The sequence below is a fragment of the Pyricularia grisea genome, assembly GCF_004355905.1.
Source record: "Pyricularia grisea strain NI907 chromosome Unknown Pyricularia_grisea_NI907_Scaffold_4, whole genome shotgun sequence".
Classification (NCBI taxonomy): Eukaryota; Fungi; Ascomycota; class Sordariomycetes; order Magnaporthales; family Pyriculariaceae; genus Pyricularia; species Pyricularia grisea.
In genome coordinates this window covers 192,404-217,990 of record NW_022156718.1, presented here as the reverse complement: position 1 = coordinate 217,990, position 25,587 = coordinate 192,404, and the positions used below count along the sequence as shown (strand labels likewise).

Here is a 25,587-nt window from a genome sequence, read left to right as displayed (position 1 = left end):
GTCGAAACACACTGCAGCTAAACTTGATCCTCCTGGTAATGCTGCTTGCTTTAAATTTACGCATGACCCAATCCCTGACAGGTTCTGATTGCCGTGCACAGAGCAAGAAACCTTGGTATGGAGTCCACACCTGGTGCGGGCTGGTCCCAGACAGATGTCACTTATGAGTTCACACGTTTCTCCGCGTAATGGAACAAATCACTCAATCCACCCGCTCGGGAGTACTTAATTCTTCGTCCGTTTCTCGCTTCACATGTCTCCGTGAATGAATCGTGTTGCTTGACTGCCGGCTTCAACCAAACCTAATACCACACCAGCAAAAGGAACAAAATGACAGCGTCTCCGACAATCCCCAAGGGCAACACTGCCATCGACCCGCGCTCGCTGCAGGAGCAAATGGCCAAGTACGCCCAAGAGGCCGCCAAAAGAGTACGTCCTGACGGAAACGCCCAATTCCAGGACCTGCACAGCAGCACCGACTCCCGGATCTGCTCGCTGGCTGAAGACCCGTGGGCAGACCATGCCGCACTCGACGCCGCCACCCCGGCCCTGAAGGATGGTGACCATGTCAGAGTCCTGGTCCTCGGGGCCGGCATAGGTGGCATTCTTAGCGCCGTGCGGCTCTCTCAGAAGGGCTTCGGCCCCAGCGACGTCAAGCTGGTCGATGGGGCGGGCGGTATCGGAGGCACATGGTACTGGAACCGCTACCCTGGCCTCCACTGCGACGTTGAAGCAAGCATCTACATGCCGCTCCTCGAAGAGATGGACTACATGCCCAGCCGGCGGTTCGCGCCGGGTTGTGAGATCCGTACGTACCTGGAGGGCGTGACTCGGAAGTTTGGGTTCCAGGATAGCATCATGTACCGCACCCACATCGACAAACTTGTGTGGGATGACGAGGAGCTCGTCTGGCAGGTGGAGATGACTACGCGCAGGGGTAGTGGCGGGTCAGAGAAACACCACTTACAAGTACAGGCCGACTTCGTCATCCTGGCGAGCGGACTCTTCCCTGTGCCCAAGGCACCTAAGCTGGATGGGCTGTCGAGCTTCGGTGGCCAAATGTTCCACACATCGCGTTGGGATTACGAAGTCACCGGTGGGAGCGGTGATGAGCCGTTTCCGGTTCTGGAAAAGCTTCAAGGTAAGCGTGTAGGCATAGTCGGCACCGGCGCAACCGCGGTCCAGGTCATACCGGTCCTGGCCAAGCATGCGGCAGAGCTATTTGTTTTCCAGCGCACACCGTCACAAGTTTTTGAGCGCGGCCAGCACGAAATGAAACCTGAGCAGTGGCGGCAAAAGGTGGCGACCGGGCCAGGATGGCAAAAGAGGCGACAGGAGAGCAACGCTCGGTGGATGGCCTCCGGTGGAACGCTGCGCGGGGTGGAGGAGAAGCTGGTGGACGACGAGTGGTCAGATTTGGATGGCTGGTGCAGTGTCCTTGGAGGAGGACCCATTCCCCCGCCCACGCCGCAAGCAATACCCGAGTACATTGGGAAATATGTGGCCTTGGAGTTGCCAGGCTCGGAGCGGGCCAGAGCGCGGGTCGACAGGCTAGTCGAGGACACTCAGACGGCGGAGAAGTTGAAACACTGGTATCCCACCTGGTGTAAGCGGCCGACATTCCATGACGAGTACCTACAGACATACAACCAGTCACACGTATTGCTGGTGGACACAGACGGAAAAGGCGTAGAGCGTGTTACGGAAAAGGGGGTAGTGGTGGCGGGCACCGAGTATCCGGTAGACGTGCTGGTTCTCAGCACCGGATACCGAGCCGTCGGGGCCTCAGAGCCATCGCTTCTTGTAGGTCTAGACGTCATCGGCCGGGGAGGACAAACCCTGACGCAAAAGTGGAAGGATGCGGCAGCTTCGCTGCACGGCGTCAGCTCGCATGGGTTCCCGAACCTTTTCTGGCTGGGAAACACGCAGGCAGGCACGACGGTCAATTTCAGCCACGTGCTGGCAGAGGAGTCGTTGCACATCGCGCACATCGTCTCGCAGGTGTGCCGAGGCCACGAGAAGCAAAAGGTGGTGGTGGAGGTGACTCGAGAGGCCGAGGAGGAGTGGACGGGCGAGATCCTAAAGGGTGCCACCTATGGATCCGTGGTGGCAGCATGTCCGCCTAGCTTGCTCACTTCGGAAGGAGATATTTTAAAACTGACGCCAGAGGAGGCACTCAAAAGTGCGAGAGCAAGTCCCCTGTCACATGGGTTGTTGGAGTACGTGAGGCGCATCGAGGCGTGGAGAAGTCAAGGTGAAATGCAGGGTTTGAAAATCACCACGTTGGAGAGTGTTTAGTAGGATAACTGACTGGGCCTTTGACTGAAAAGGGCTACCTCATTCGAGACTTGTTGTCTGATGTTAGATCTGTAACACTGAGGCTACTTTCCTTGATCAGTTTTATTCAATTGGCTCTTGGGTGGTAGGTATGTACCTAGGTATCTGACGGTAATTTTCTCTTGTCGATTTCGTAGCAGTATCAGAAAAAAAGCTTGAGCTCGGAGATACTTGAGCTTGACTGCCTTGTCATCCGATGTTGGGAACCAATTACTTACTCAAAACTGATGTACGTGGTAGGTAGTTATTTTGTGCATCGTAAGAGTTCCGATTTCCGACGGAAACATACACGAGTTGATCAGAGGTGATTGATGACTGGGGCAAGGCTTGAATCCAATGAGGTTTAGTGTAGCTCTAGACAACTCCGTAGGTACTTCGTAAGTTACCTGTAGGTAAGGTACCTAGTGAGTGGTCTGCGCTAGCGCTAGGGGTCTCCTTCCCTGTGTTCAACGTTGCAACGCACAAGGTGCTCGTTTGCAAAACCTGTGCCTTCCCCCAACCACGTCGTCTAATAGCACGCACATTGAAAGATCTTGCCGTTTCAGAGGCCAGGGTACATCAAATCGCATTAAATCACCGCGCACGCTCCTTGGGCCCTGGCACTTGCCTTATCAAGTCTGCCACTGTCCACGACAGCATCGTTCAAACACCATACACCTAGTAAGTAACCTATCCCCGCATTTTCAATCCCAAAGATGGCCTGTTTAATTATGATTGTTTGCAACCGGCAATCAGGTTTTGCAGGGCACCGCCGTCGTTGAAGTTTCCGATCTGTTTCCGAATTCGCACAGTTACCTAGTTTCAATACGTATTCGTGTGCGTCTCCAGGTACATCCCGTCTGGCCCATGCACATCCCCCAGGGTGGTTGAGACGATATCCAATAATCTGGTTACTATGAGGCACTGCGCGATTGAGGCCTCGCGGCTCTATCCTTTAATGCATGTTTGCATGATTTATGATTTTTGGTCTCAATCGGTAGCGATCAGAAACTCTTTGGACAAGGATGGCCTTTATACGGTTTCTCTGTGGTTTCCAGTTGCGTTGCCGGATATGAGATTAAACTCTCCGGTGTTCAATGCCGGACAAACCATGAGCGGCCAGGTTTATAGATCAAGAAAGTACGGTACGTTCGTATGTACTTCGTAGGACCCCGGAAAGGCGGAGAACAAGCTTTCACTACAGCCAAGCTCTGTTGAGCCAAAATTGAAGAAGCAGGCATATCGCTGTTCTAATGTAAAACCGGCGAATATGATGGTGATTGGTACTACCCGAAGGATGCTGAAACGAAAAAAGCTTAAAAAATTCCCACAAGGCTTGAATTCCCATATTTCGGTCTTTTAAGTAGTAGAGATTCGCAAACATCTTTATGGGCTAACATCCATCCTTTCTACATGCGCTCCTGATATTCGGCAGCCTGCTCCTATACACATCACCTCCGCTCTTAGGCCCATCACAAACTAGGCGCCAGAAAAAATGTACATGACAAGTTTGATGAGCCATGGCGTTCCGGCAGGGCAGCCGCGATGGCTCACTGGCATCAAGGTGGCCATGATCCTCCTCTCACTCGTCATCGTGGGACTCTCCGCGTTTGCTATCACCATTATCAAGACATTTGGCGAGCGCCGTTTTGCTGGCCCCGGCTCAGCAGCTTTATTCATCTTCACCGTACGTCGACTTGGGCTTTTCTTTTACAGCCACTATCACCTGTTGTTTCCAGGCCCATCGAGTACCATCATGCACAACTACCTTCCTAGGTGCTACATACTAACATCACCAGCTCTTATCATAGGCCGTCAAGACTGTGTTGCTATACGTCTTTGCGCTGGTGGTAGAGAAAAGAGTCCCTCGCTTCTTCTTCCGCGTCCTCTTTGTTGTCTCGTACGGGTTCAGCGTCTTTTTCTGGGCCGCCACCTGGGTCTTTGGTATCAGAATCACACGATTTTGGTTCCTCGCTGCCGATAGGTTTACCGACACCAGCCGGTTTGGTGATCTTAGCGCCAGACTCAAGAAAGAGGGCAGTGTCATGGCTGCGGTCACGGCCATTTCATTTGTCGTGTCGTGAGTTTCTTCCTTGCCCATTTTCTGCATCCCTTCCCAAAGCATTAAAACACACTCGTGTGTGACCCGACAACTTTCTGATCAGTGTCTTTTTTTTCCCTCAGGGTCTTGACACTTGTCCATATGATATTCTTCGTCAAGGCCTGCAGGAGCGAGGGCCCAGCGGGACCCTACGCCCAGCAGGCCGAACTGGGTCAGTTCCCATACAAGGTAGATGGCCAGCAGGGCCCGCCGATGCCTCCTCCGCAGTACCCCTACTATCCTCAGCCTGCATATGGCGGGCAGCAGCCCATGTACCCACAGCCGCCGCCAGGGCAGCAGCCAATGTATCCTCCACCGCCGAGCCAATACACACCAGGGCAATACCAGCCTCCTCCGCATCCAGACACAAAGTGAAGACCAGGATAAGATACATTTTCAGGGGCGGGACGCTATTAATGCTAGCCCTGCAGGATTTTATTGATCAGAGAGCCGGGAGGGAGGTGCATGTAACGAAATTACGACGAACATTGTTGACTGCTAGTCAGCATCATTTATGTTGAGTCTCTCAACTCTGTCGAAAATAAACAAATTTATGACGACTCTGAAGTCTGGTACAAGTATGGGATGGGTTTGATCGAAAAGTCACGTATCCTCTGAATCGGTCTTTCTACTCATAAATGATGAGCATCAGGGGCTGACAAGGCTGCCGACGAGCGACTGTTGAGCAACAACACAAATTTCTGGGCCGTTAAGTCGGGCTCGCTGCGACGACTGGGCAAATTTCCCAGCTCATATCGTAGGATCAATCACTGATCTAGCTCAAACGACCATGCGACACACGACGTATGTACAAATGACAAAGCCAGGCCTTTGTGGTACAGAGATGTCAATTCACGCATCCTGCTCGAATGTGACAAGCTAAATACGGCAAGACTGTAAATTCGGTAGTGAGAGTGGCCTGCGCGATTGCTTTGGGACGTTATGGAGCCAGTCCTGTTGCTTGATGTCTCTGGCTGAGCTGGCACTGCTAGCCAGAGCTTGGAACAAGATATGTTTTATGGTTTCAAGGTGGTGAAAGCGGCGGTAGACTAGGCATCAAGAGATGCCCTGATCAATCGACAAATTTGTAGGGCTGGTGCCTCGTTTTTGCACAGTTCTGGTGATGATTGGCCCTAAACCACGGGTATATGTAGGAAGCCGGTTGGTGCAGGAGCCCCGGCATCGGCGAGTAACGAGCAACGGAGCTTGGTTGGAAAGGTTGATGTTGATGTGTTTGTAAGTGTACCACGCTCCATCATCCAACCAACTCACCATTTTTTTTTTCTTTTTTTCGTTTCGGCCCCTTTCAAATTAGATAAATCCAAATAATATCGCGTTTTTGGCCATATCAATGGTTTACCAACAATATCTCACCCTAAATAGAAGCGTGTCCAATAAAGGTGATTCCGGGGGTGATCGTATCTTCGTTACGTCAGAACCGGAGAATGGCGAAGACACGCCGAACTATATTAATACCTCCTGCTTATGGCATTCTTGATTTTTTTCATACCTTTCTCCTGCTCGCTGTAGTATTTTGCCTTACGATTCTCTGCTCTTTTTATTATTATTGCGGCTCTATTTCTTACTGTTGCGATTTTTGCGTATCCGTTTTTGATGTTTTTTTTTAATTCCGAGTTATTACATCTTTTTTGCTCGCCCTCCTTAATTGCGACGGCTCGCTGCCTGAAAATTTTGTTTTGAACCAGCCGGTGCTATTCCGGGTGCCCATTTTGCTGTTTGTAACATCGCTCGCTTTTTCTTGCTGTCTCACGATGATTACGGCCCCTTCAGTCGATATAATTATGTGTTATCTGGTTTTTGAACTCAACAAGGCCGCCGAAACCATGGTATGAGGGAAAACACTACAAAGACTTGAAGTTTTGGAAAAGACCCTGCAAATGCTAACAAATTTCTTTGTTTCAGTTACCTGCCCGCTTACATACAAAATTCAGGAGCGCTGCATAGGTACGACATCCAGAGCATGCAGGCAGCCAGAGTTCACCCAAATCGAGAACACTGCTTGTTTTGCACAGCCAGCTTATTGGGGCAACACAATCCTTCGACTCCCTTCCACTGTTTCTGCCAGATGTCTTTCTTGCCAGAAGCTCTTACCTAGCGAGCTATGACCGCCCTCCAAACCGATGAGAACAGTTGCTTTCTGATTCTCTGCACTTTCCTGCAGAATCTATTTTAGAGATATGAAGTAAATCTCATGCTGGCCAAGATTAGAACATGATATAACCGGCAAACATCAATGAGACAGTCATTTAGATTCACTAAGCTATCAAGGCAAGTTGCAGAGATGAGAGGAACTTGATCTTCAGTTCAAAAATAATTCTAGAGCATCATCTAAGAATATGGCCAATACAGTGCAAACGAAAAAGAACACGCCTTTCTAAAGAGAAAAACAAACCTACCGACGATTTTTTCGTATCCTCATCTATAGAAGCATTCTGAGAAATCCTAGCCATACTCCGTGCGAGATGCCGACTGACCCAACAAATCCCGAGTTACCGTTGAGGCAATGCCTTGGCCGACACACGCTCAAAAGGCTGCCTCAATTTTCAAGCGCAAGACAAGAAGAGAGCCGGGACCCGATGAGAGCAAAAGGACAAAAAAGATATATCAAGTCAAAAGTGCGAAGCAAAACAATAATGAAGCTAGAGCAAGAGCAGAGATAGGGTATTCATAGGTCGAGAGATCATAAAAGAGGTGCCAACCACCCACTTAAGGGCAAAGGAAAAGACGATAGGCAAGTCAAAGACAAACATATCCTAGTGGCCGGTTGATGGCCAAATCAAGAACCGCTCACGCACCAACAAACCTAGCCAACTGGCTACTGAGGTGCGCAATCGTGGACTGGGCAGCCTCGAGCTCGGCGCTGAGGCGCTTACTGTTCTCCTTGTGGAGCTCACACTCCTGGAGAGCGCGATCACGATCCTCGACCTTCTTGCGACGCGACTTGGCGGCGGCGGCATTGTTGATCTGGCGCCGCTTGTAGTTTTTGGCCTGCTGCAACCTGCGGTTGGCCTCACTCGTCATCTTCTTCTCCTCAGCCGTCATACCTTCTGGGTAGTAAAGCGGGGCGAGCTGTCGCGTCTCGAGCTTGCGCAGCTCGTCCTCCGTCAGCGAGTTGATCCAAGGGGCCCACGTGTGCCAAGTCCTCGGCTGGTCGGCAGATGGCGGTGGGATCTTGAAGCCGTTGCTGTTGCTGCTCGAAGGCGCTTGGGTAGCCGAAATTTTGGATACCCTGTTGGGAAGGCGAGTCCTGGAAGGTGCCTTCACGGGCGTGGCCGGGAGCTCGAACGGCTGAAATGGAGGTGTTGATGGTACAATGAAGCTAGATGGTGTGGTGGGAGCGATTTGCGATGGAATTGTGTTGAAGTCAAAGGTACAACCGAGATCACCCACTTGGGTTTGTGCCATGACCGAGGGCATTTCCTCTGCCATGGTGTTGAAGTCAAGAATGGGACCGAGACCATCGAGCTCACTTGGCAGGGAATACTGTGCTGCCATTATGACTTCAGCTTGAGTGTCCATGGCCAATGTTGAGATATCGGCGCAGGTTTGGCTCATGTTGAGATCGTAGCTTGACAGCGGCTGACACTCCGGACTAGGTGTCATGGTCTGGACGCCATTGGCACAAGAACCTGCCCAATCGTCGAAGTTGATATTGCCTTAAGATTTCAGAGTCAGTCAGATGCCATATTTAGCCTCGAGTTGCCTCGAGAAAGAGAAAAGATGTCATTGAAAACCTACAATCAGGAGCTGGTGTCATCTCCATCGCGGCGGCGGACCGAGGGAACAGAAGACCGCCTTGTGGTTTTGCAGGTAGGGTGAGCTGAGCAACCTGAGAAGAAGAGTCACTATTGCTCGGGGTGAAGGACATGGTTTCTTGGACTTCTTGACCGGGGTGATTTGATATGTGACAGGGTATAGAGAGGTTGAACGATTGTTGCAAAAGGGGGTAGCGCTTGAAATTTGGGAAGAATCTTGAGTGGATGAACTTGGTTTGGATTTGGACTCTAGTTGTCGCTATTTCTAGTTTTGACAAATGGAGAAAGTCTCCAAATCAAAAACCGGATCTACCTGGGTGAATGCGGGATTCTTATAGACGCAGGAAATGCGAGTGACGGACAGACAGATCCACCATTGGGCCTCACAAGTGGTCATCGATTTGCATCTGAAGTTGATTCTAGGTATTGTCCTGTGAATAGCTTCAAAAGACTTGAATTGAATCTGAATAAACAATAGCAGCTCCACTCGTGCAGTGCGGCCGGCAGATCTGGGGCATTGTAGTCCCATCCCCCACGGGGAGGCTGGACTGGCAACTCTCCGCATTGTCGAAGGATCTGGTTGGTCAGACCGAGCCTACGAATGATTCCCAGGACTTTTTTGGTCCTATTGTGGTCAAAAATATGTCTGTCAAGTGGTCAAGTGCGTTTGCTTCAGTGGGATAGGGGTACCTGGGATAGAAGATAGTGGGCAAACAAGAGTGGGTACAGGCACAATAGTTGAATAGGAGAGCACTGAGCTCCGGTTGGCTGAAGCAGGCAGCATTTTCACTGTCACTTTTATGGTATTCAAAGTTGCGATTCAACCCGAAAAGAGAATGAGTTGACATGACACATGGGATTCCTAAAGCACTTGTATGTAGTTGAGAGAGGCACAGGAGTGGACCCGCCCCTGGGATTTCATGGCAGAGGTATCCATGGAGAACTAGCTTTCCCAGAGTGAACTGGTGACAGCAAGAGTATTTGCAGTGTATAGTGATTCGTCACAGACTTTGAATTTTCTGCGAGAGAAGTGAAAATAAAGTTGTAACTGATTGTGATATGAAATCTCAAGAAATGGTGAAAGTGTCGTCGGCCATATTTGGTCTTGTAAGTGAAGCTTCACACCGCCCTGGCAGAATTATAAGAATTATAGCAAAAGAGTGGGCATTGACTTGGGCATGGTCGGGGACCACTTACCGCACCCCGCCGCCCCAGCTTTCCTTAATTGGTCCCGACGCGTCGCGACTTTGACGCGTTTTCAGCGTCCCCTACCTACCCAAGAATTATTGTTTCTAGTGCAACCAAATCGCCACGAAAGTCTGCCCAACATAAACTACGTCGCTCTGCCTACTGTATCAGGCACAATCGGACGACCTGGAGAAGTTTATTTTGGCTCCCATGAAAAGCAGATTGTACCGATCGCGCACTTCGTAGCAGCATACAACATACGACACGCGAATTACCCGCCCACCATGTTGGCTGCCTCGTCTCCCATCAACTACCCGCAAACCTCATCACCACCCCTGAAACGCCGCTTGCCCTCCCCGTCCCGCGGCAGCCAGAATGCGTCCCAGAAGGCCAAGGCACGAACACGGGGTGGATTTATAGACGACGACTCCTCCGATGAAGACGAGTTAGGAGACAACACCGGCCCCGCCCCAAAAAGAATACTGGTGGACGACGCAAGCACGCAAGAAGAAACGCTTCCAGACGCTCATAATGATGGCAACGAATTACCATCTCAAACCGTTGCAGTAGAGCCGACTGTTGACTTGGAAGAGGAGAGACGATACCAGGCACTGTTCGACCGTCCCATCACACTTGAAGACCCGGAGGACGACCAGGATGCTGTAGGACTGGACTTGGAGACGCTCACCCGCACCCTAAATATTGAGACCTGCTCGGGCAAGCTACTGCCCATCAGACACAGGAAGTTGACTAAGCCTGCAACCTACGAGGACATGGTGGCTTCTCGATCTCGACACAAAGAGGGCCGTGCCAAGAAAAGCTATTACGGGATTGCGATACATTCTCTAATCGATGCTGCCGCAGAGGAAGAAAAACAGCTGCGGGCGAAGCAATTGGCAGCCAATGTCTCTGCTGCGGAGGCAAGACCAGATCAAGCCGTACCGTCAGTCGAAAGCCAGCTACCTGAAAGCAACGCGGGACGGAAGCCCAAGAAGACACTACTCTGGACCGAGAAGTACAGAGCAAAAAACTTCATGGATCTTGTTGGTGATGATCTCACCAACAGGCAAGTTCTCCGCTGGCTTAAACGGTGGGATCCCTTGGTGTTTCCCCACGCAGCCAAGTCAAAAGCTGCCGCCAAAGCGTCTCGACGGGGTGCGGCTCATCAGCAGCAGCAAACGGAAGACGATAAACCCCACAGGAAAATTCTTATGCTTACCGGGCCACCTGGTCTGGGAAAGACCACACTGGCTCATGTCTGTGCCAAACAGGCTGGCTATGAGGTGCTCGAGATCAACGCCAGTGATGACAGAAGTCGCGATGTCGTCCGCGGTCGCATCAGGACCAGTCTGGGCACCGAGAACGTCAAGACAGTTGAGCAGCACAAGTCTGCTGATGGCAAACCTCCGAAAGTGGCCCGTCCTGTCTGCGTCGTAGTTGATGAGGTCGATGGAGTTGTCTCAGGATCTGGCGGGTCCGGCGAGGGCGGTTTCGTCAAGGCGTTGATCGACTTGGTCCTGACCGATCAAAAGAATAGCGCCTCGGGTGCTGGTAGTTCTAGCAAGACCAACCGGCGTAAGAAGGGCGACGACTTTCGACAGATGAGGCCACTTATCCTCATCTGCAATGACGTCTATCACGTCTCACTTAGGCCATTGCGGCAGTCTGGACTAGCCGAGATTGTTCATGTTGGTAAGCCAACCATCGACGCTGTGGTGACGCGCCTCAAGAGCATCTTTGACAAGGAGGGCGTCCCATGCGAGAAAGACGCAGCACGTAAGCTGTGTGAGTATGCTTGGGGCATGAACAGCGGGATTGACGCCCGTCGTGGCGCCGAGAGCACGGTAGAGGGTGATCTTCGTGGCGTTATGGTCGTGGGAGAATGGGTTGCAGGCCGTATCAAAGCACTCTCAACGCAAACCGGTGACCCGCCACGTCTGACAAGACAGTGGATTGATCAGAACGTTGCTGCTGAGCTGGCACATGGCGGTGGAGGAGCCAGGGGCTTGGGCAGAGGCAGTGCCAAGGATGTCGTTGCGCGAATATTCCAGGAGGGCGCTGGCTTCCCCAAGCAACAACAGGCCATGGACAAGAGTAACAAACATGCCCGACGTGAGCAGCCCAAGGTTCAGCTTGGCTTTGGAGAACAGGACAAGAAGCAAGCCATGGAGCGCCTGGGCGAAATGGTCGCAGCCAGCGGCGAGGTGGATCGTATCATGACCGAGATCTTTGCCGAGTGGCCGAACCGCGAGTTTAGCGACGACTGCTACTTGACGAAGCCCAACACAGCATACGAGTGGATGGATTTTCACGACTCTTGCTCCTCTCGTCTCTTTTCAAGCCAAGAATGGGAGCTGGCTCCATACCTAAGCCAGCCGGTCCTCGCATGCCACCACCTCTTCGCATCACCCCGTCGACATGTCGCCGCCAATGCTGGCTATGACAAGAAGTGGGGCGCAGATGCCGAAGGCGAAAAGGATGTAGCACCTGTTCCATTCTCAGGCCCGCGAGCCGACTTTGAGGCGCGCGAGGCAGGAAAACATAACCGTGCTATGCTTCAGGCCATTCAAGCACAGTTGACTCCGGCGTTGGGCAGAGCTTTCCGAAGTCCTGAGCATGTGGCCACTGATTTCCTACCATATCTTGTTCGGCTCGTGTCTCCCAACGTCAAGCCTGTGGTAGTTGGCGGAAGCGGTGGTGATAAGGGCATGAGCTCAATCGCGAGCGTTCGCCGCGAATCGGAAAAGCTCATGGTCAAACGAGCCGCCGAGGTTCTCGCTGAGGTAGGCATCGAGCTGGTCAAGGGCAAGATCGAAGAGGCAAATCCGACGGCGTTCAGCAGGACGCAGTGGGTTTATCGGATGGAACCGTAAGTTCGAATCAAGCATCTCGTGTGGAGACGACCAAAGTTGAGTAACATAGCTAACGTTATTGTGCGTATCAAGCGATCTTGATGCTCTGTCAACCTTCGAAACCATGGGCGCCTACGTACTCAGCACACAAGCACCAACTAGGTACGCTGTAAGGCAGGTTCTGGACCAGGAACTTCAAAAGACTATTGCGCTCCGTCAAAATGCAGCCAGACAAGCCCGGTTTCAGGCTGGTAAAGGCTCAGGCGGTGGCAACGACAAGGAGCTGCATGAGTTCGACGACAAAGAGAACAAGAAAGGCGGCAAGGGGTCCGATACTTCTGCCGCAGCCCTGGCAGCCGCTGCCCCCGCCGTCAAGCGGGACTTTTTCGGCAGGGTTATTGTGGAAGCACCAAGGCCATTGCGTGACGCGGATGGCAACTCGAGGGCATCCAAGAAAGCCCCCTCTGGTGGAGAGGGCAAAGACCATGATAAGATGATTTGGGTAACGTACAACGAAGGATTGAATAATGCAGTCAGGAAACCAATATCTTTGGAAGAGTTTCTCCGGGGCTTGTAAAGCAGAGACTTGTCGGCACCAGCATCTGACAACCGTCAACCGCCCGTTGTTAAAATGAATATAATGCGATTTCAACCGTCTCGAAGAGACTTGACTGGAAAATATTTGATGCATGACTTCCGTCAACCCCACGCAATCAAGAAGCCTCACCAGCGATTTTACCACTGAACAATCAATCAATTGGCTAAACCGACATACTATCAATCTCTATCAACCACCAAAACTCTGGGCGCCATTCCAGGCAATGGGTGGTAGGTAACACGCGATTCTTCAGGTCCTTGTTACATTTTGACCCCAAGAAACTAAGTTAGGCACAAGACCACGGCCTCAAGTATTGCCAATAAGACAAAGGGACTGCATCAGTTTATATTCACAGACAGGAGTTGACTTGGTATGCTGCTTTGAAACAAACAGACAACTGGCAGCAAGAACCTTCTTTGATTGGGAAGAGCCTCCGCCGTTCTGACAGTTTTAGTCCCGGAGACTCCCATGCTTCTTCCCTATCAGTATCTGGTGGCTTCAAGCTAGACTAAGTGAACGACGTATGAAGAAAGTATCCTATTTTTTTACTTCCTTCTATTTGATATATTTTGTTTGCACTTATCATCTCATCACCTCTGCACATTATTTTACTTCAACCACAGCCCACTGCGAACAATCCACAAACTTGACTCTGGAGATTGGGGTCAGTCCTCACTCGGTTGTTTGCTTCCAAAATTCCTTCTTCATGCGTCTTTACCACCAATTATATCTGATAGCCGTTTGATAAAACTACCGCCATCTCACAGAAAGCCTTTTTTTGTACTTCTCAAGACTAAGGTAAGGTACATACCTGTTGACCTGATATATCTCACATACTTGGACGACGCTGCACTGCCTTATTTAAGAACTGCCACTCTGAGATTATCATCAGTTCCTCTCAGTACATGGCTTTTCTTTTTGAAGCTTCTTACAAACTTATCTTGTTTACATCTTGATCATCAAATCGCATCCATTTTATCTAACCCATTGAACCATTTCCACTTCTACTTTAACATCTACCTTAATCAATATCTATTCCCTTCGAATCACGAATGCTCCTTTCTCTTGCATCCTTCCTCGGTGTACAATGTACTAGGGGCCTGTTTGTTTTCTTTTTCGGCGACTTTCCTGGTCATCTCGACTATCATCACAACTTGAACTGACGGCCGTCAAAGTTTTCGTCTCCCATCACCTTTCTTACCTTTGTGCTCCATCCAAAACCTTCCCAGTTGGCAATCAACACTTTATTTCACTTTCTCATTCCCGCCCAACAGCCGTTCCTTCAGCAAGGTCTTTTCTTTCCCGCTTTTGATACTCGCTGCCACAAACAACATACTGCTCTGAAATTTAAGCTAGAATAGGCCATAAACCGATCTATTGATCGCGAGAAACCACGGCTTTCAAAACTCTGGTTGACGGGCTGTCGGAACAAGTTATATACTTCTCAAAAAACTTCAACTTGTGGATTCCTCATCAGCCGCGGGTTTAATCAATCTCAGCTAGTCTTCACAATTTTTCTTCTCGAGGAAAAGACTATTGTGAGTAGAAGACTGCTTAACCTTCGTGCTACCAACTCATCTGCGCCCGTCACTCTACCACTGCCTCTTATCGTCTCCAAGCACTCATCCTCAAGACACCCAACCGCGCCCTCATCTCTTCAATACAAATCTCTTCTCACTTTTTACTCAAATCACATTCTCACACGGATGCTTCAAACCTTCACGTTTCAACTCATTTGCTGTTTATCACCAACTGATCAGCGTCTGACATTCTTATACTTAGGACATTGATCCCATAAAAGCAGCACGCATTGCGTGTTCGCAGAAGATCGAGGCTTCAAGATGAATGCACAGCCCAAGAATTACAACGATCTTAGATATCGTGCAAGTTCTCTGATGCTGCCGCCCAACGGCGCCCCGCAAGCCAGGGAACTCCTGGCAGGTGGCAGAATGGAATCACCCAAACCACCAGCAAACTTGCTTCCACGTCATCAAAGCTACACCCCCAACCCTCGAGCAATGTCACGCTCACGGACGCGAGAGCAGAGCGAGGCCTTGTTCACGAACGATATTTTTGACTTGAACGAGGCTGGTGATTTTGATGTGATCCTGGATGAGGATATGCCCGAGTCGGCTAGGAAGAAGATTCGCCTCACCAACGGCAACAAATTTGTGGAAGACATCAAAACTGAGCCTACCAACCAGCAGAGCCTCGATAGTCACAAGATCTCCGGAGGTCACCATTCTGTGCATGACTCGAAAGACTTCGGCCGTCGCAAATACATCGGGGGTGACGACAAATCTACGCCAATTGACCTAACCCAGACCCCCGATACCACTGCCTACCGGGCTACAGATGTCGTCTTTGTGTCATCTGACGATGAAGACGACGAGTCTGTAATAATTCTATCCGACCAAGCCGAAGACGTGAAACCGCAAATCGACCATGTTGACCTGGATGGTGACACAACCAGCACTGGTGCGGAGGACCGTCCCAATTTGCATAAGCTGCGCAAGAAGTATATTCGCTTGGTCAGAAAGAGAGACAAGTTGAAAGATAAAGAGGCGCAAGGCGTCTTGAGCCTGGAGGATAACGAGCTCCTAGAACAAACAGAGAAGCAAATCCCGGAGATCGAAGAGGTAATCAATGCCAATGTCGGCGACGATGACTCCAGCGACTCGGACGATGATGACTCTGACAACTCTGACGACGATACCCCCAATGAGCATGTTGGCCAAGCAGCAAACAACTTTGCTGAGGAAGACAGCGACGGAAATGATGTCGATGACGACCCTGAAGACGGAGATTACGAGCATGTGGAGGAGAGCGATCATGATGACGACGACTACCAGCTCACCAAGAGCAAGAATCCAAAGAAAAGAAAGCAAGGGGCCAAGAGCCAGGCTCCCAAATCTCAAAAGATGCCTGGTCCGCCAGCCAAAAAGCGGAAGACCAAGCGCCCCAAGCCCAAACGAAGCAAGCAGCAGCGGGATTCACGTCCACTTTCAGCGCAAGAGTGGTGGGAGAGGGAGTATGAAAGGAACTCGGAAGCAGACACAATTCCAAACCTTCTTGTACCCAACGGCAGCAGAGACCCCAACCCTACGGCATCATGGCAGCCCGACGGAGCTCACGATCAGCAAGTACTCGACATGCTGAAAGATATTGACCCCATCAATGCCCGCGCAGCAATGGACACCACTATGCTTCTGGATGAAGGCACTGCCAGGACGCGCGCGGCTCAAGAGGCTCAATTGAGAGCTAACTTGAAGATGATCAACGACAGCATGGTCCAGAAGGACGCTCGAAAAGAGATGTCCCTGCTGCAGAAGGCCATGACGTCTTTCGGCTTTGGAAAATGCAAAATCCAGAACGGCAGGTATTTGCTTCCAGGAATGAACACTCCTCTTTTCAACCACCAGCTAGTGGGCGTTCATTTTATGCTCGGCAAGGAATTCTCGCCTCTGGGGCCCTACGGCGGTATCCTTGCTGACCAGATGGGGCTGGGAAAAACGGTTCAGATGCTGGCTTGCATGGCCCAGAATCAAGGAGATGGCCCCACACTCATAGTAGCCCCTGCAGCAGTTATTGACCAGTGGAAGTCGGAACTGAAGAAGCATTGTAAGTTTGCTACAAGGATGTGGCATTACAGCGATAACGACAAGAATCAGAGTCCCGATACTCTCAAAAAGGAGAAGGTCGTCATCGCCAGTTACCAGGCAATTGCAAAAGCATTCCCGTCTAATGAGGCTCTTCGGCGTATCGGCGGCGTGAAGCTGGGTCTTGAAGAATGGCGGGAGAAATTAACGGAGAAAATGGGTGATGCATTTCTTGTCGACTGGCACCGAGTGGTCCTTGATGAGGCTCACGCCATCAAGAACCATCTTTCAAGAACTTCAAAGGCATGCGTTCACCTGCGGAGCAAACATCGTTGGGCTCTAAGTGGCACACCGATCCATAACTCCATTGAGGAACTCTATCCTTATATGAAGTTTCTAAGGGTTGAGTGGGCTGCAGACATGAAGGACTTCAAAAAGAAATTTGGTGGAACCCCCGGTGACGATGAGAGCGAAAATTCCAGGCTGGCTGCCGTGGTTCCTTCACTCATGATCCGAAGACGTGTCCACGACACTTTTATGGGTCAGCCCATCCTCCGCATCCCCCCTACTCATCCGGTAAAAACCATCTCTGTCGAGCTCTCACTGGAGGAAAAGTTGATCTATCACCGGCTGGAAGATCGCTTCTCTGATAACTTGAAAACCCACGTGAAGGAAGGCGTCAATACCAAGAAATTACGCACCTATTTTACCTACCTCACACGCCTGAGGCAGTGTACTTCGCACCCATTCCTACTTGAGACATCTTTGAGACGGGACTTTGAGCTGGACGATATTGTTTGGCTTCGGCAGCAGTTGGCCGAAGGAGGTGGACAAACTCCCTTGCATGCTCACATCAGCAAATGGATACACGACGAGGAAGCCCGCAGACTCCAGGAGGATGAAAATGGAGGCGGAGATGGGGCTTCTCAGGCGACCGGCTTTGGCGAGGGTGCCTTTGGCGGTATATTCGAGATGAATGAGCAACTGGAGCGAATCGAGGCTGAGAAGTCGGCAGAGGATTTGATGTGTCGGTCATGCACGGAGCTACCCCAAAACAGTCAAATTACAGAGGTATGTGGACCTGTACTATCTTGCATGCTTTCCAGGCTCCTAGGAGCCACTCTATCTCGTCCCACGTCCTATGTACAACACGTTTTCACAGGAATCTGACCATTCATCTTGCATATCCAGCCGTGCGGTCATACCTTCTGCAAGGACTGCATTGAGCCAGTGGTTCACAACGCCGAGGCCTCAAACCAAGAGCCAAAGTGCCCGCACTGCTCAGCTGTGGTGAAAACATACAAGCGAATGCCGAAGCCCGTAAGTAGAGATAAGAAGTATGAAGAAGACACAGACGACGAACCAGAGGAGCAACTGGATGAGCCACCGCGGGCTCGTGGTAGGCGCAAGAGGAAAGGAAGCACCAAGAAGGGACCCCAACCTGGCGATGATGCGCAAGGGATTCAACCTAGGTCCTCTGATATCACCAAGTTCCTCGAAATCTGCGACCGGAAACCAGATAAGCCTATCACACCTAGCGCCAAAACCACAGCTATCAAAATGCAGGTTCTCGAATGGCTTCACAAACATCCAGATGATAAGATAATCAGTGAGATTGATGCCTTGATTTCTTTTCTGTCTACTCCCTGGAAACCTTTCTGTTACGGTATACTAAATGTCAGAATACTAGTCTTTACGCACTGGGTTCCCCTCGCTCGTATTCTCGGTCGAGTCTTTGAGGCGGAAAAGATTAAATTTCTGTATTATTTTGGCAGCATGGCAATGTCCAAGCGAAAGACCGCCGTTGACAACTTTACGACAATGACTGGTCCACTGGCACCGAAGTTATTGGTGAGTGCTGCTCTTCCTTCAGAACCGGAAAACGATCCCACCATGAAATAGCAGATCTTTGTATACTGAATGAACCCTCCCTCCTGCCCTCCCCCAACGAAAATAGATTGCGTCCACAAGGTGCGGCGGCCAGGCTCTCAATCTGACGGCTGCCAACCGGGTCATTCTCGTGGACCTTTGGTGGAACACGGCAGTCGAGCGCCAAGCTTTTGGTCGTGTGCACCGCATCGGGCAGACCAAAGACACGTATTACGTCAAGATCGTCACGCGCAAGACCATCGATGAGCGCCTGCTCGACATGCAGGCCAGTAAGGACGCCACCATCTCCGACACACTACAAGATGGAGAGCACAAGGTGAAGCCGCTTACCTATGCTGACATCCGCTACCTCATTGCCGGAGACGACGACGACAACAACTTTAACATTCACCGACAGAAAGAGCCTGAAGCTGGCGTGGCCGAGGGCCACGGTCCAGATGAGCGTGGCAATAGTGCGAATGTTGGTGGCGCTGTTCGCCAAGCTCAGAAGCGGCCGCTGGGGTCTGGTGCTGACACTAGAAAGGGCATCAAGAGGAGGCGCGTTCCGCCCAAACGTCAACCCAAGTCAAGGTATAGGGCTACAAATGAGGATTCTGAGGAGGGCGAGGGCATGGGAGGTAGTCAAGAACAAGACCTCGACGAGTCTCAGGATCACCAGGAGCCGACTGATGGCCCTGACGAGCCCGATGAGCCTCAGAGTGACGACGATATAGTTGAGCCTGAAGGAGCCGACGAGTCCGACCTGCCGCGGCCCAGCATCGAAGGAGGAATGGAACATGCTAATATCTCTGTGCTTTACGAAGATCTTGCCGGCGATTTTAATGGTGTGACGGAGACGGAGACAGAGACGAAGGTGGAGGATCGCGAGATCCTCAACTCAGCCGCCAACCTCTTCTTGGATGACGGGGCGGATTCGGAGGAAGATTGATAAAGATAAGATTTAGCCCTTATTTTCCTTGTTTATTTTGTTTGGAATTTTTGGTGGTTCATTAGGGGAACTTATGGCAATCTCCAGGTTCTCCAGGATTTAACATGCCCACTGGGAGGCTCGACTTGCGATCAGGGGCTCCCCAGTGGCGAGATATATTTGCGATGATTTTCATGAACAGAGAGCAGCCAGCGTGCAAGACCGAGGATCATCAACAGACTGGGATTTGGGGACTTTATGCTTCAAAAACCTAAGACTTGGCCTGCCTCAGAGTTCGGAGGTCACCTGCCATTAACCACAGAAGATAGCTCAGATCTAGAAGACGGTAGAATCCGTTGAAATAAAGATTCAATTCTGCCGTTTGAGTCCGCGGTCGTCACCCCTTTTCTGAAATACGCGTTAAGAGCCGGGACTTTCTACACTGGGAGCGTCGTCTGGATTGGCTAACTGAGATAATACGGGAAAGCGTTGTGACGGATGCAGGCCAGCCCTTAAGAAGTTTTGAGGATTCAGAGGTAGCTTCTTTTTTTTTTTACTTCTGGGCTGAAATCATTTTGATCCTTTTTGGTCAATTTCTCATCCGATCTGAGTGTCTCTGAGGCGCGGCTGAGCGCTGACTTGTTGGTCCTGAGGGCTGAGTTTACGCCCTGGACTTCGAAGTAGGTATATCTTTACACAAATTATTCGTGGCCATGGAGAGGACTGGTTCTTCAAATGTGAATTTTATGTGAAGACCCCAGCACGCAAATGCGAAGTGACAGAGCAACCGGGACACCAGGTTGGTGACTTCAGTCAAAATTATGGTTCTATATCATGGCTACTTTTGTCAGTACGGTTAGTTATAGGATAGCAGCAGGACCATATAGTTCTAGGTCTGGAACTTCCAGGGCTACATCAAGTCGACATGTTTATACAGCTGCTAGCGATGATCTTAGATACTCTGCTCTACTAGTAGAGTCTAAAAAGTCTAAGCTCACAATTTGAACGCCTTTAAATACAATGCATTTAGTTCTAGCTTAAAGAGCAGATAGTTGTATTTGATAAAATATTATAATCTCTTAGGCCGTTATATCAAGAGAAATAAAATCAAAACGCCGCTCAAGTATTGCTCTCAATGCTCGAAAGCGCACTCTGCACCGCCTCCGCGACGTCGACATGGAAAAACGGTCTGTTCAAGCCATACACAGGCACCAGGCGACGAGCTCCCGAAGAATCACCCGCTCCCGATCCATTCCCATCCGTCGCAGTTCCGTTGCCCTTCTCGGCATCAATTTCCTCCCGAGACCCATCCTCGGGCCGCTGTTCGACGTTCCCGGACCCGTCGACCACCGACACGCTAAAGAGCGGTGCCCAGGGCGTGTTGGGGGAGCCCGAGACGCGGCTTCCGCTCTCGGATTCGTAGTCCTTGTCGCGAGGAGGGGAGGACGCCGAGTGGTCGGCCTCGGCGGCGGTGTCGGCGAACCCAAAGCCGGCCGCCACCAGGGCGCGCTTCGTCCAGCGGTTGGTGACGCCGGCAAAGTGCCACTCGACGGGGGACGGGGCGGCGTGCTTTGCGAACTGGTTGCGCAGGTCGATGAGGGCCTGGACCGAGGTGACGTCGGCGTAGTTGATGGAGCTGAAGTCGAGGACCATGGCGCGCAGGATGGGCCGGTTGGCCATGTCGTCCGTCACGACCTGCCCGCGCCGGGGACCGGGGTCGTTCCACGGCCGGTCGCCGAGCTTGGCATTGTTGTCAAGCACGGTCCGGCGCGTCTTTTTGTAGACGTACATGGTTATGAAGTCGAGGTGCGCGGCAGAGTTGGTGTAGTTGAACCCGTCTGGGAAGCGGTACACGAAGATGCCGGGGTGGACCTGGCGGATTGGCAGGTCTGGGTTCGAGTTGTCTCGCCTTTCCTCGTCCAGGTAGGCATCCCGACCAGTGCCGGATGCCTCCAGCTCGGAAGCAGAAGCCCCAGCGGCGCTAGTGGTCATGTAGATCCTGGTGTGGCCCATAAAGCGGCCCGGTGATCGAGCGATGCGGAACAGCAGCAGTGCAGCCGATGCAGCCATGTTGAGGTAGATTCCGTTCTCGATATTTGTAAAAATAGTCAGGAGAACACCGGCAAAGAACACCACCACCTCGATTGGAGACGTCATCCAGAATTGGTAAACAGTGTTGGGCGGGGTGATCAAATCACCAACTGCGTGGATGATTAGGGCTGCCAAGCTGGCCGACGGGATGTAAAAGAAGACCGATGTCAGCACGTAGAGGGCAAGTAGCACGATAGCTGCCGTGAAGATACCAGCCAGCGGCGTCCTGACTCCAGCTTTAGCTTTGATGGCAGTTCGAGAGAATGAACCAGTGGCCGGGTATCCGCCGAGAAACGGACCAAAGACATTGGAGAATCCTATGGCAACAAGCTCCTGCGAAGGGTCAATAATGTAGTTGTTGATGCGTCCGAACGATTTGGAGATGGCGATGTGCTCGATGATCAGCACGATGATTGTGACGGGCAGATCTGGTGCAACTGCATTAAGGACCTTTGAAGTCATGACTGGCGTGCCAACATGTTGAAATCCTGAATTATCAAAAACAAAGATATTAGCATGAACATCCTGACCTGCTGGTAGAATAAAAAGAGCCATTCCTCAGGGGTCCCAATACTCAAAGAGCAGAGGTGACTTACCGCTAGGAACAGTACCAAGGATCCTGAACCTGGCATCGGAGGCCTTGGTCACATTCCGGTTGACAAGGTAACTGATCAGAATGTATAGAAGAATCACAAAAGCCATGCGCAGGGTGGCAATAAAGAACCACATCTTCTGTCTCCGAGGCTGCCTCCTTGCCATAAAGTTGCAGAATGAGCGGATCGAGTAAAGCATGGCCAATGCCGAAATGCCCATTGCGGCATCCAATTTAGTCCGAGGCAGCCCCTTTAGAGTGTTGATGATGACCAAGTATGTCGGATCGCGGCTGCTGACGCCACTGATGCCCATCATTGTAGGCACCTGACCAGCAGCAATACTAATGGCGGCACCGGTCATGAAGGAGGCGATAGCCGTGAGCGAAATAAACTCGACGATGAACCCAAAACGGACGAGACCCAAAAATAACAGTACAACCCCCGATAGGAGGGCTAGGCATCTTGCGATCTGCTCCGCTGGTATATCAGGCTCCGTCGACTGCACCCGGATGACAACGTTGCCGACAATGGTTGACATGACAGCCACCGTGCCAATGGTAATGTCTTTGCTTGTCGCAAAAGCCCAGTACAACAGGAAGCCCACAAAAGAGGTGTAGAGGCCGAATTCGGGAGGTAGCTGAGCCAGTAGGGCGTATGCCATGCCCTGAGGGACAACCACAAAACCAACCGTGATGCCTGGCAACAGAGGAGGAACAAGTTAGTGGTTGATCTTGGTATGCAGGTTTTACTAGAGATTTTAGCAAAAGACCACTTACCAGCAATCAGGTCACCGCTCAGCCAGGTGAGGTTATAGTGGAAGATCCAGCTCCAAAAGGGAAACAATGAGCGAAAGTAGCGCTTCACGCCAGCCGCCGTGGGGACCAGCTGCTCGAGGGCTTCTTTGGCTGTAGGTTCCGCCTCGACATAGTGAGATACTCCAACTGGGTTTCCTGGAACAGCAGTGCGTTTCTCCTTGCTGTACCGGTCGACATCTATACCGACCACTCGGGCAGCGGTCCGCCCGACTCCCATTTTCCTCGTGCTTGTGGCCTTTTCGACCAAAAGTGTGTATATCTACCTAGACTCCTGCTGTGCAAGGCAAATGAATAGATAGACAGTAGCTTGTAAAGACGAACACCAAGCAAGCAACAAAATGACAATGGTGTTTGTTGTAAGATGAGAGGCGATACAATGCTTGCTAAAAACCCAGTGGTCCCTTTGGGGGTGTGCTATTTATTTATGTGATTATCAGCCCGAGTCAATGGTACATAGATTTCAGAAAACGTATACCAACCTTAAATTGCACTTGTCCTTTTTTTTAAAAAAAAAAAAAAATTAAAAAAATAAGATCAAAGTGAAAGACGCCCAGGAATACGCACCAAGACGAACCAGGGGGGGACAAAAGGATGCACACCATACCCCCCGCGCTACGCGACCCCCAAGCTCCAGCATCGCATTGCCAGCTTCGGCAGCTCCAGCCCGAGCTAAGACTTTTCGGGGGTCTTGTCGACAAACTCAGCGGAGCTGAAAAAAATAGGGACAAGGACAAGAAAAATAACTAATAAAAAATATTGGACTTTTTTCTCGCCTCCATCTTGAGCACGACATTTGATCCTGTCCAGCTCTTGCCAGCTGTAGGTCGAAAGCAGAAAAAAAGCACAGGATGACGGCAACAGATAGGATGGCCATGCCCTTGTACATTCTCCATACCAAGAGGCAAAAAAGAATGCACGCGAGGCCAGCCAAGTAGCGTGCCAATGTTCTGGGCGATCTGTGTTGATGCGGCAGTGGGATGACTGGGCGGGCGGCCATCATCTTTCCCAGTTGCCCCCCATTCTGCTTTTTATATTCTCGCACATAAGATCTTCACCTCTGGGCAACGTTCGGCATTAGTAATATTGTAGATCGCGTTTCATTGATGAAACAATCTTACTGGCCCGGGGACGCTTGTCTTGTGGGTTGGACAAAGGGTCATTTTCTGTCCGTTTCAACACATGTTTCTTTAATTTCCACGCGTTTGCACACACAGCCAGGGAGAAATGGAACAAGAGTTCGGAGATAACCTTCTGAGCCAGTATTGAATGCGGGGCAATGAGAGACTTCCCCAGGCCTTACAGTATTGGGGTAAGACAAAACCACAAATCAACGCTGCGTTTGGGGGGGATGACGCCTTCAGTCAACCGCTGGGCATCATGTCATACTGCGTGCGGGGAGGGTCTGCCGCCCACGGAAAAAAACCTTGTCGTGTCAAGCTTGGCATGCTGGCGGTTTGTTCTGTATCCGTAGCTCGGTGCGTGCGATATCGGGCATTGAGGCTTTATTTTCCACTTGGAATCTTGGGGCTAGGAGTTTTCTCGAGTAGCATTGACTTTTTTTTTTCTTTTTTTCTTCATTTCTTTCTCTTTCTCCAAAGATTCATGTGTGTTGTCGACGGAATGTAGTGGTTGCAACAGAAACAGTGGGTGGAGTGGAGGGCTAAGAGTTGGAGAACCGGGCAGGTCCGTCGTTGGATTCACTAGCTGCAGGGGCCTGTTGTCCCCCCACGTTAATTAAGGCAGAGAGAGAGAGACAGGACGTATGTACATACTCTTTGTAGAGGTACCTGAAAAAGCAACCTAACTTCTACCTCTCTTTTGCTTAATTTTGTACATTTTCTTCGCAATATTTGACTGTTGGATACTTGTCAAGAAAAGCACTCTCACCTAGATTCTCTTATCAAAATGGAAATGAAGTTTAGAAAGGCATCAACGACAAAAGTCCTCTAGCTGGTCTAGGTACTTTTAGCGTCATGCAACTAAGGCAGGACAGCTTGCCATTTCAACAGCGCCAAGCGCCAAGCGATGGATATAATTGGGTGGGAGCCGTGTAAGCTGTCGAATCCTCATTCTCGGCGTCGATGGCGACATCGATTTCACCAGGGGTCCCAGGCACGCCATCGTCAATATCATCATACCCTGCATTTCAAACCCACCGTTATGGCTGGGCCTGCATCGGATGCTGAGTTCGGGAAAATATTATGGCTTTCTTTATTTCAGCTGATAGAGCTCTGTTTTTTTGAGATGTCATCCTTTCTTAAATCCAATATCCCGTCCTAGTCCTTGCCCCTGACAATATAGCAACCTGATACGCATATGTGTGTTGTGAACTTGAAGGCCTCGAACCTCAAATTTGATTGTGGCGGCTTACAACTAGTGAAAATCAGCCCTGGACAAAGGGATAAATGATCCATACATACATACATGACTTAGGAGAGTAAGAATAAGCGAGAAGCTCTTGCTGCTCGGTCTAGATCTTTTCTGTGAAGTCGTGGGGGTTATATGAGTCCTCCGAACCCTTGTAGCTCGGTTACACTGCCGCTAATTTGAAAATTGCCTGCGGAGTAGAGACACAAGATCTCCGGGATTTAGTGTATTTTATTTGTACACGGGCACCAGTGGTAAATGGAATGAGGCAGAATCCGAAATTGCAGAAGAACCTCAAGTAGCTAAGGTTGGTAAGGTAGTCACAAGAAACCATGTTGTCTTTAGAGGACTGGGAGAAAAGTTAACTATGGATCTCCTCAACTTTGTTAAGATCCTGTCATATAATTTCTTGTCATATCAGATAACACCTGAGTTCAAGCAAGGACGTGGCATGGTCAGCTCATTCAATATTTCGAAACGGGACCAACTCCCAA

At 50.7% G+C, this 25,587-nt stretch overlaps 6 protein-coding genes across 6 annotated transcripts; 4 read left to right on the top strand and 2 right to left on the bottom strand.

Annotated features, from left to right (window-relative positions):
* Positions 1–330: 330 nt before the first annotated feature.
* Positions 331–2,298, top strand: PgNI_06782 (uncharacterized protein; the record flags this gene model as incomplete). The annotated part of the gene is made up of 1 exon (XM_031126802.1): positions 331–2,298. One exon carries the CDS (start codon positions 331–333, stop codon positions 2,296–2,298), a length of 1,968 nt encoding a protein of 655 aa, XP_030980727.1.
* A 1,513-nt stretch (positions 2,299–3,811) lies between these two features.
* PgNI_06781 (uncharacterized protein) lies at positions 3,812–4,792 on the top strand (the record flags this gene model as incomplete). The annotated part of the gene is made up of 3 exons (XM_031126801.1): positions 3,812–4,003; positions 4,128–4,396; positions 4,501–4,792. 3 exons carry the CDS (start codon positions 3,812–3,814, stop codon positions 4,790–4,792), a joined length of 753 nt encoding a protein of 250 aa, XP_030980734.1.
* Positions 4,793–7,225: 2,433 nt separating this feature from the next.
* Positions 7,226–8,306, bottom strand: PgNI_06780 (uncharacterized protein; the record flags this gene model as incomplete). Its single annotated transcript, XM_031126800.1, has 2 exons — positions 7,226–8,094; positions 8,177–8,306. 2 exons carry the CDS (start codon positions 8,304–8,306, stop codon positions 7,226–7,228), a joined length of 999 nt encoding a protein of 332 aa, XP_030980731.1.
* Positions 8,307–9,665: 1,359 nt separating this feature from the next.
* On the top strand, positions 9,666–12,996 carry PgNI_06779 (uncharacterized protein; the record flags this gene model as incomplete). The annotated part of the gene is made up of 2 exons (XM_031126799.1): positions 9,666–12,250; positions 12,327–12,996. 2 exons carry the CDS (start codon positions 9,666–9,668, stop codon positions 12,808–12,810), a joined length of 3,069 nt encoding a protein of 1,022 aa, XP_030981601.1. The 3' UTR covers positions 12,811–12,996.
* A 1,676-nt stretch (positions 12,997–14,672) lies between these two features.
* On the top strand, positions 14,673–19,248 carry PgNI_06778 (uncharacterized protein; the record flags this gene model as incomplete). The annotated part of the gene is made up of 4 exons (XM_031126798.1): positions 14,673–17,501; positions 17,622–18,039; positions 18,121–18,281; positions 18,388–19,248. 4 exons carry the CDS (start codon positions 14,673–14,675, stop codon positions 19,246–19,248), a joined length of 4,269 nt encoding a protein of 1,422 aa, XP_030981602.1.
* Positions 19,249–20,346: 1,098 nt separating this feature from the next.
* PgNI_06777 (uncharacterized protein) lies at positions 20,347–23,859 on the bottom strand (the record flags this gene model as incomplete). Its single annotated transcript, XM_031126797.1, has 4 exons — positions 23,206–23,859; positions 22,688–23,140; positions 21,915–22,607; positions 20,347–21,806 (listed from the first exon to the last, which is right to left on the bottom strand). Exons 2-4 carry the CDS (start codon positions 22,941–22,943, stop codon positions 20,347–20,349), a joined length of 2,409 nt encoding a protein of 802 aa, XP_030981597.1. The 5' UTR covers positions 22,944–23,140; positions 23,206–23,859.
* Between the last annotated feature and the right edge of the window lie 1,728 nt (positions 23,860–25,587).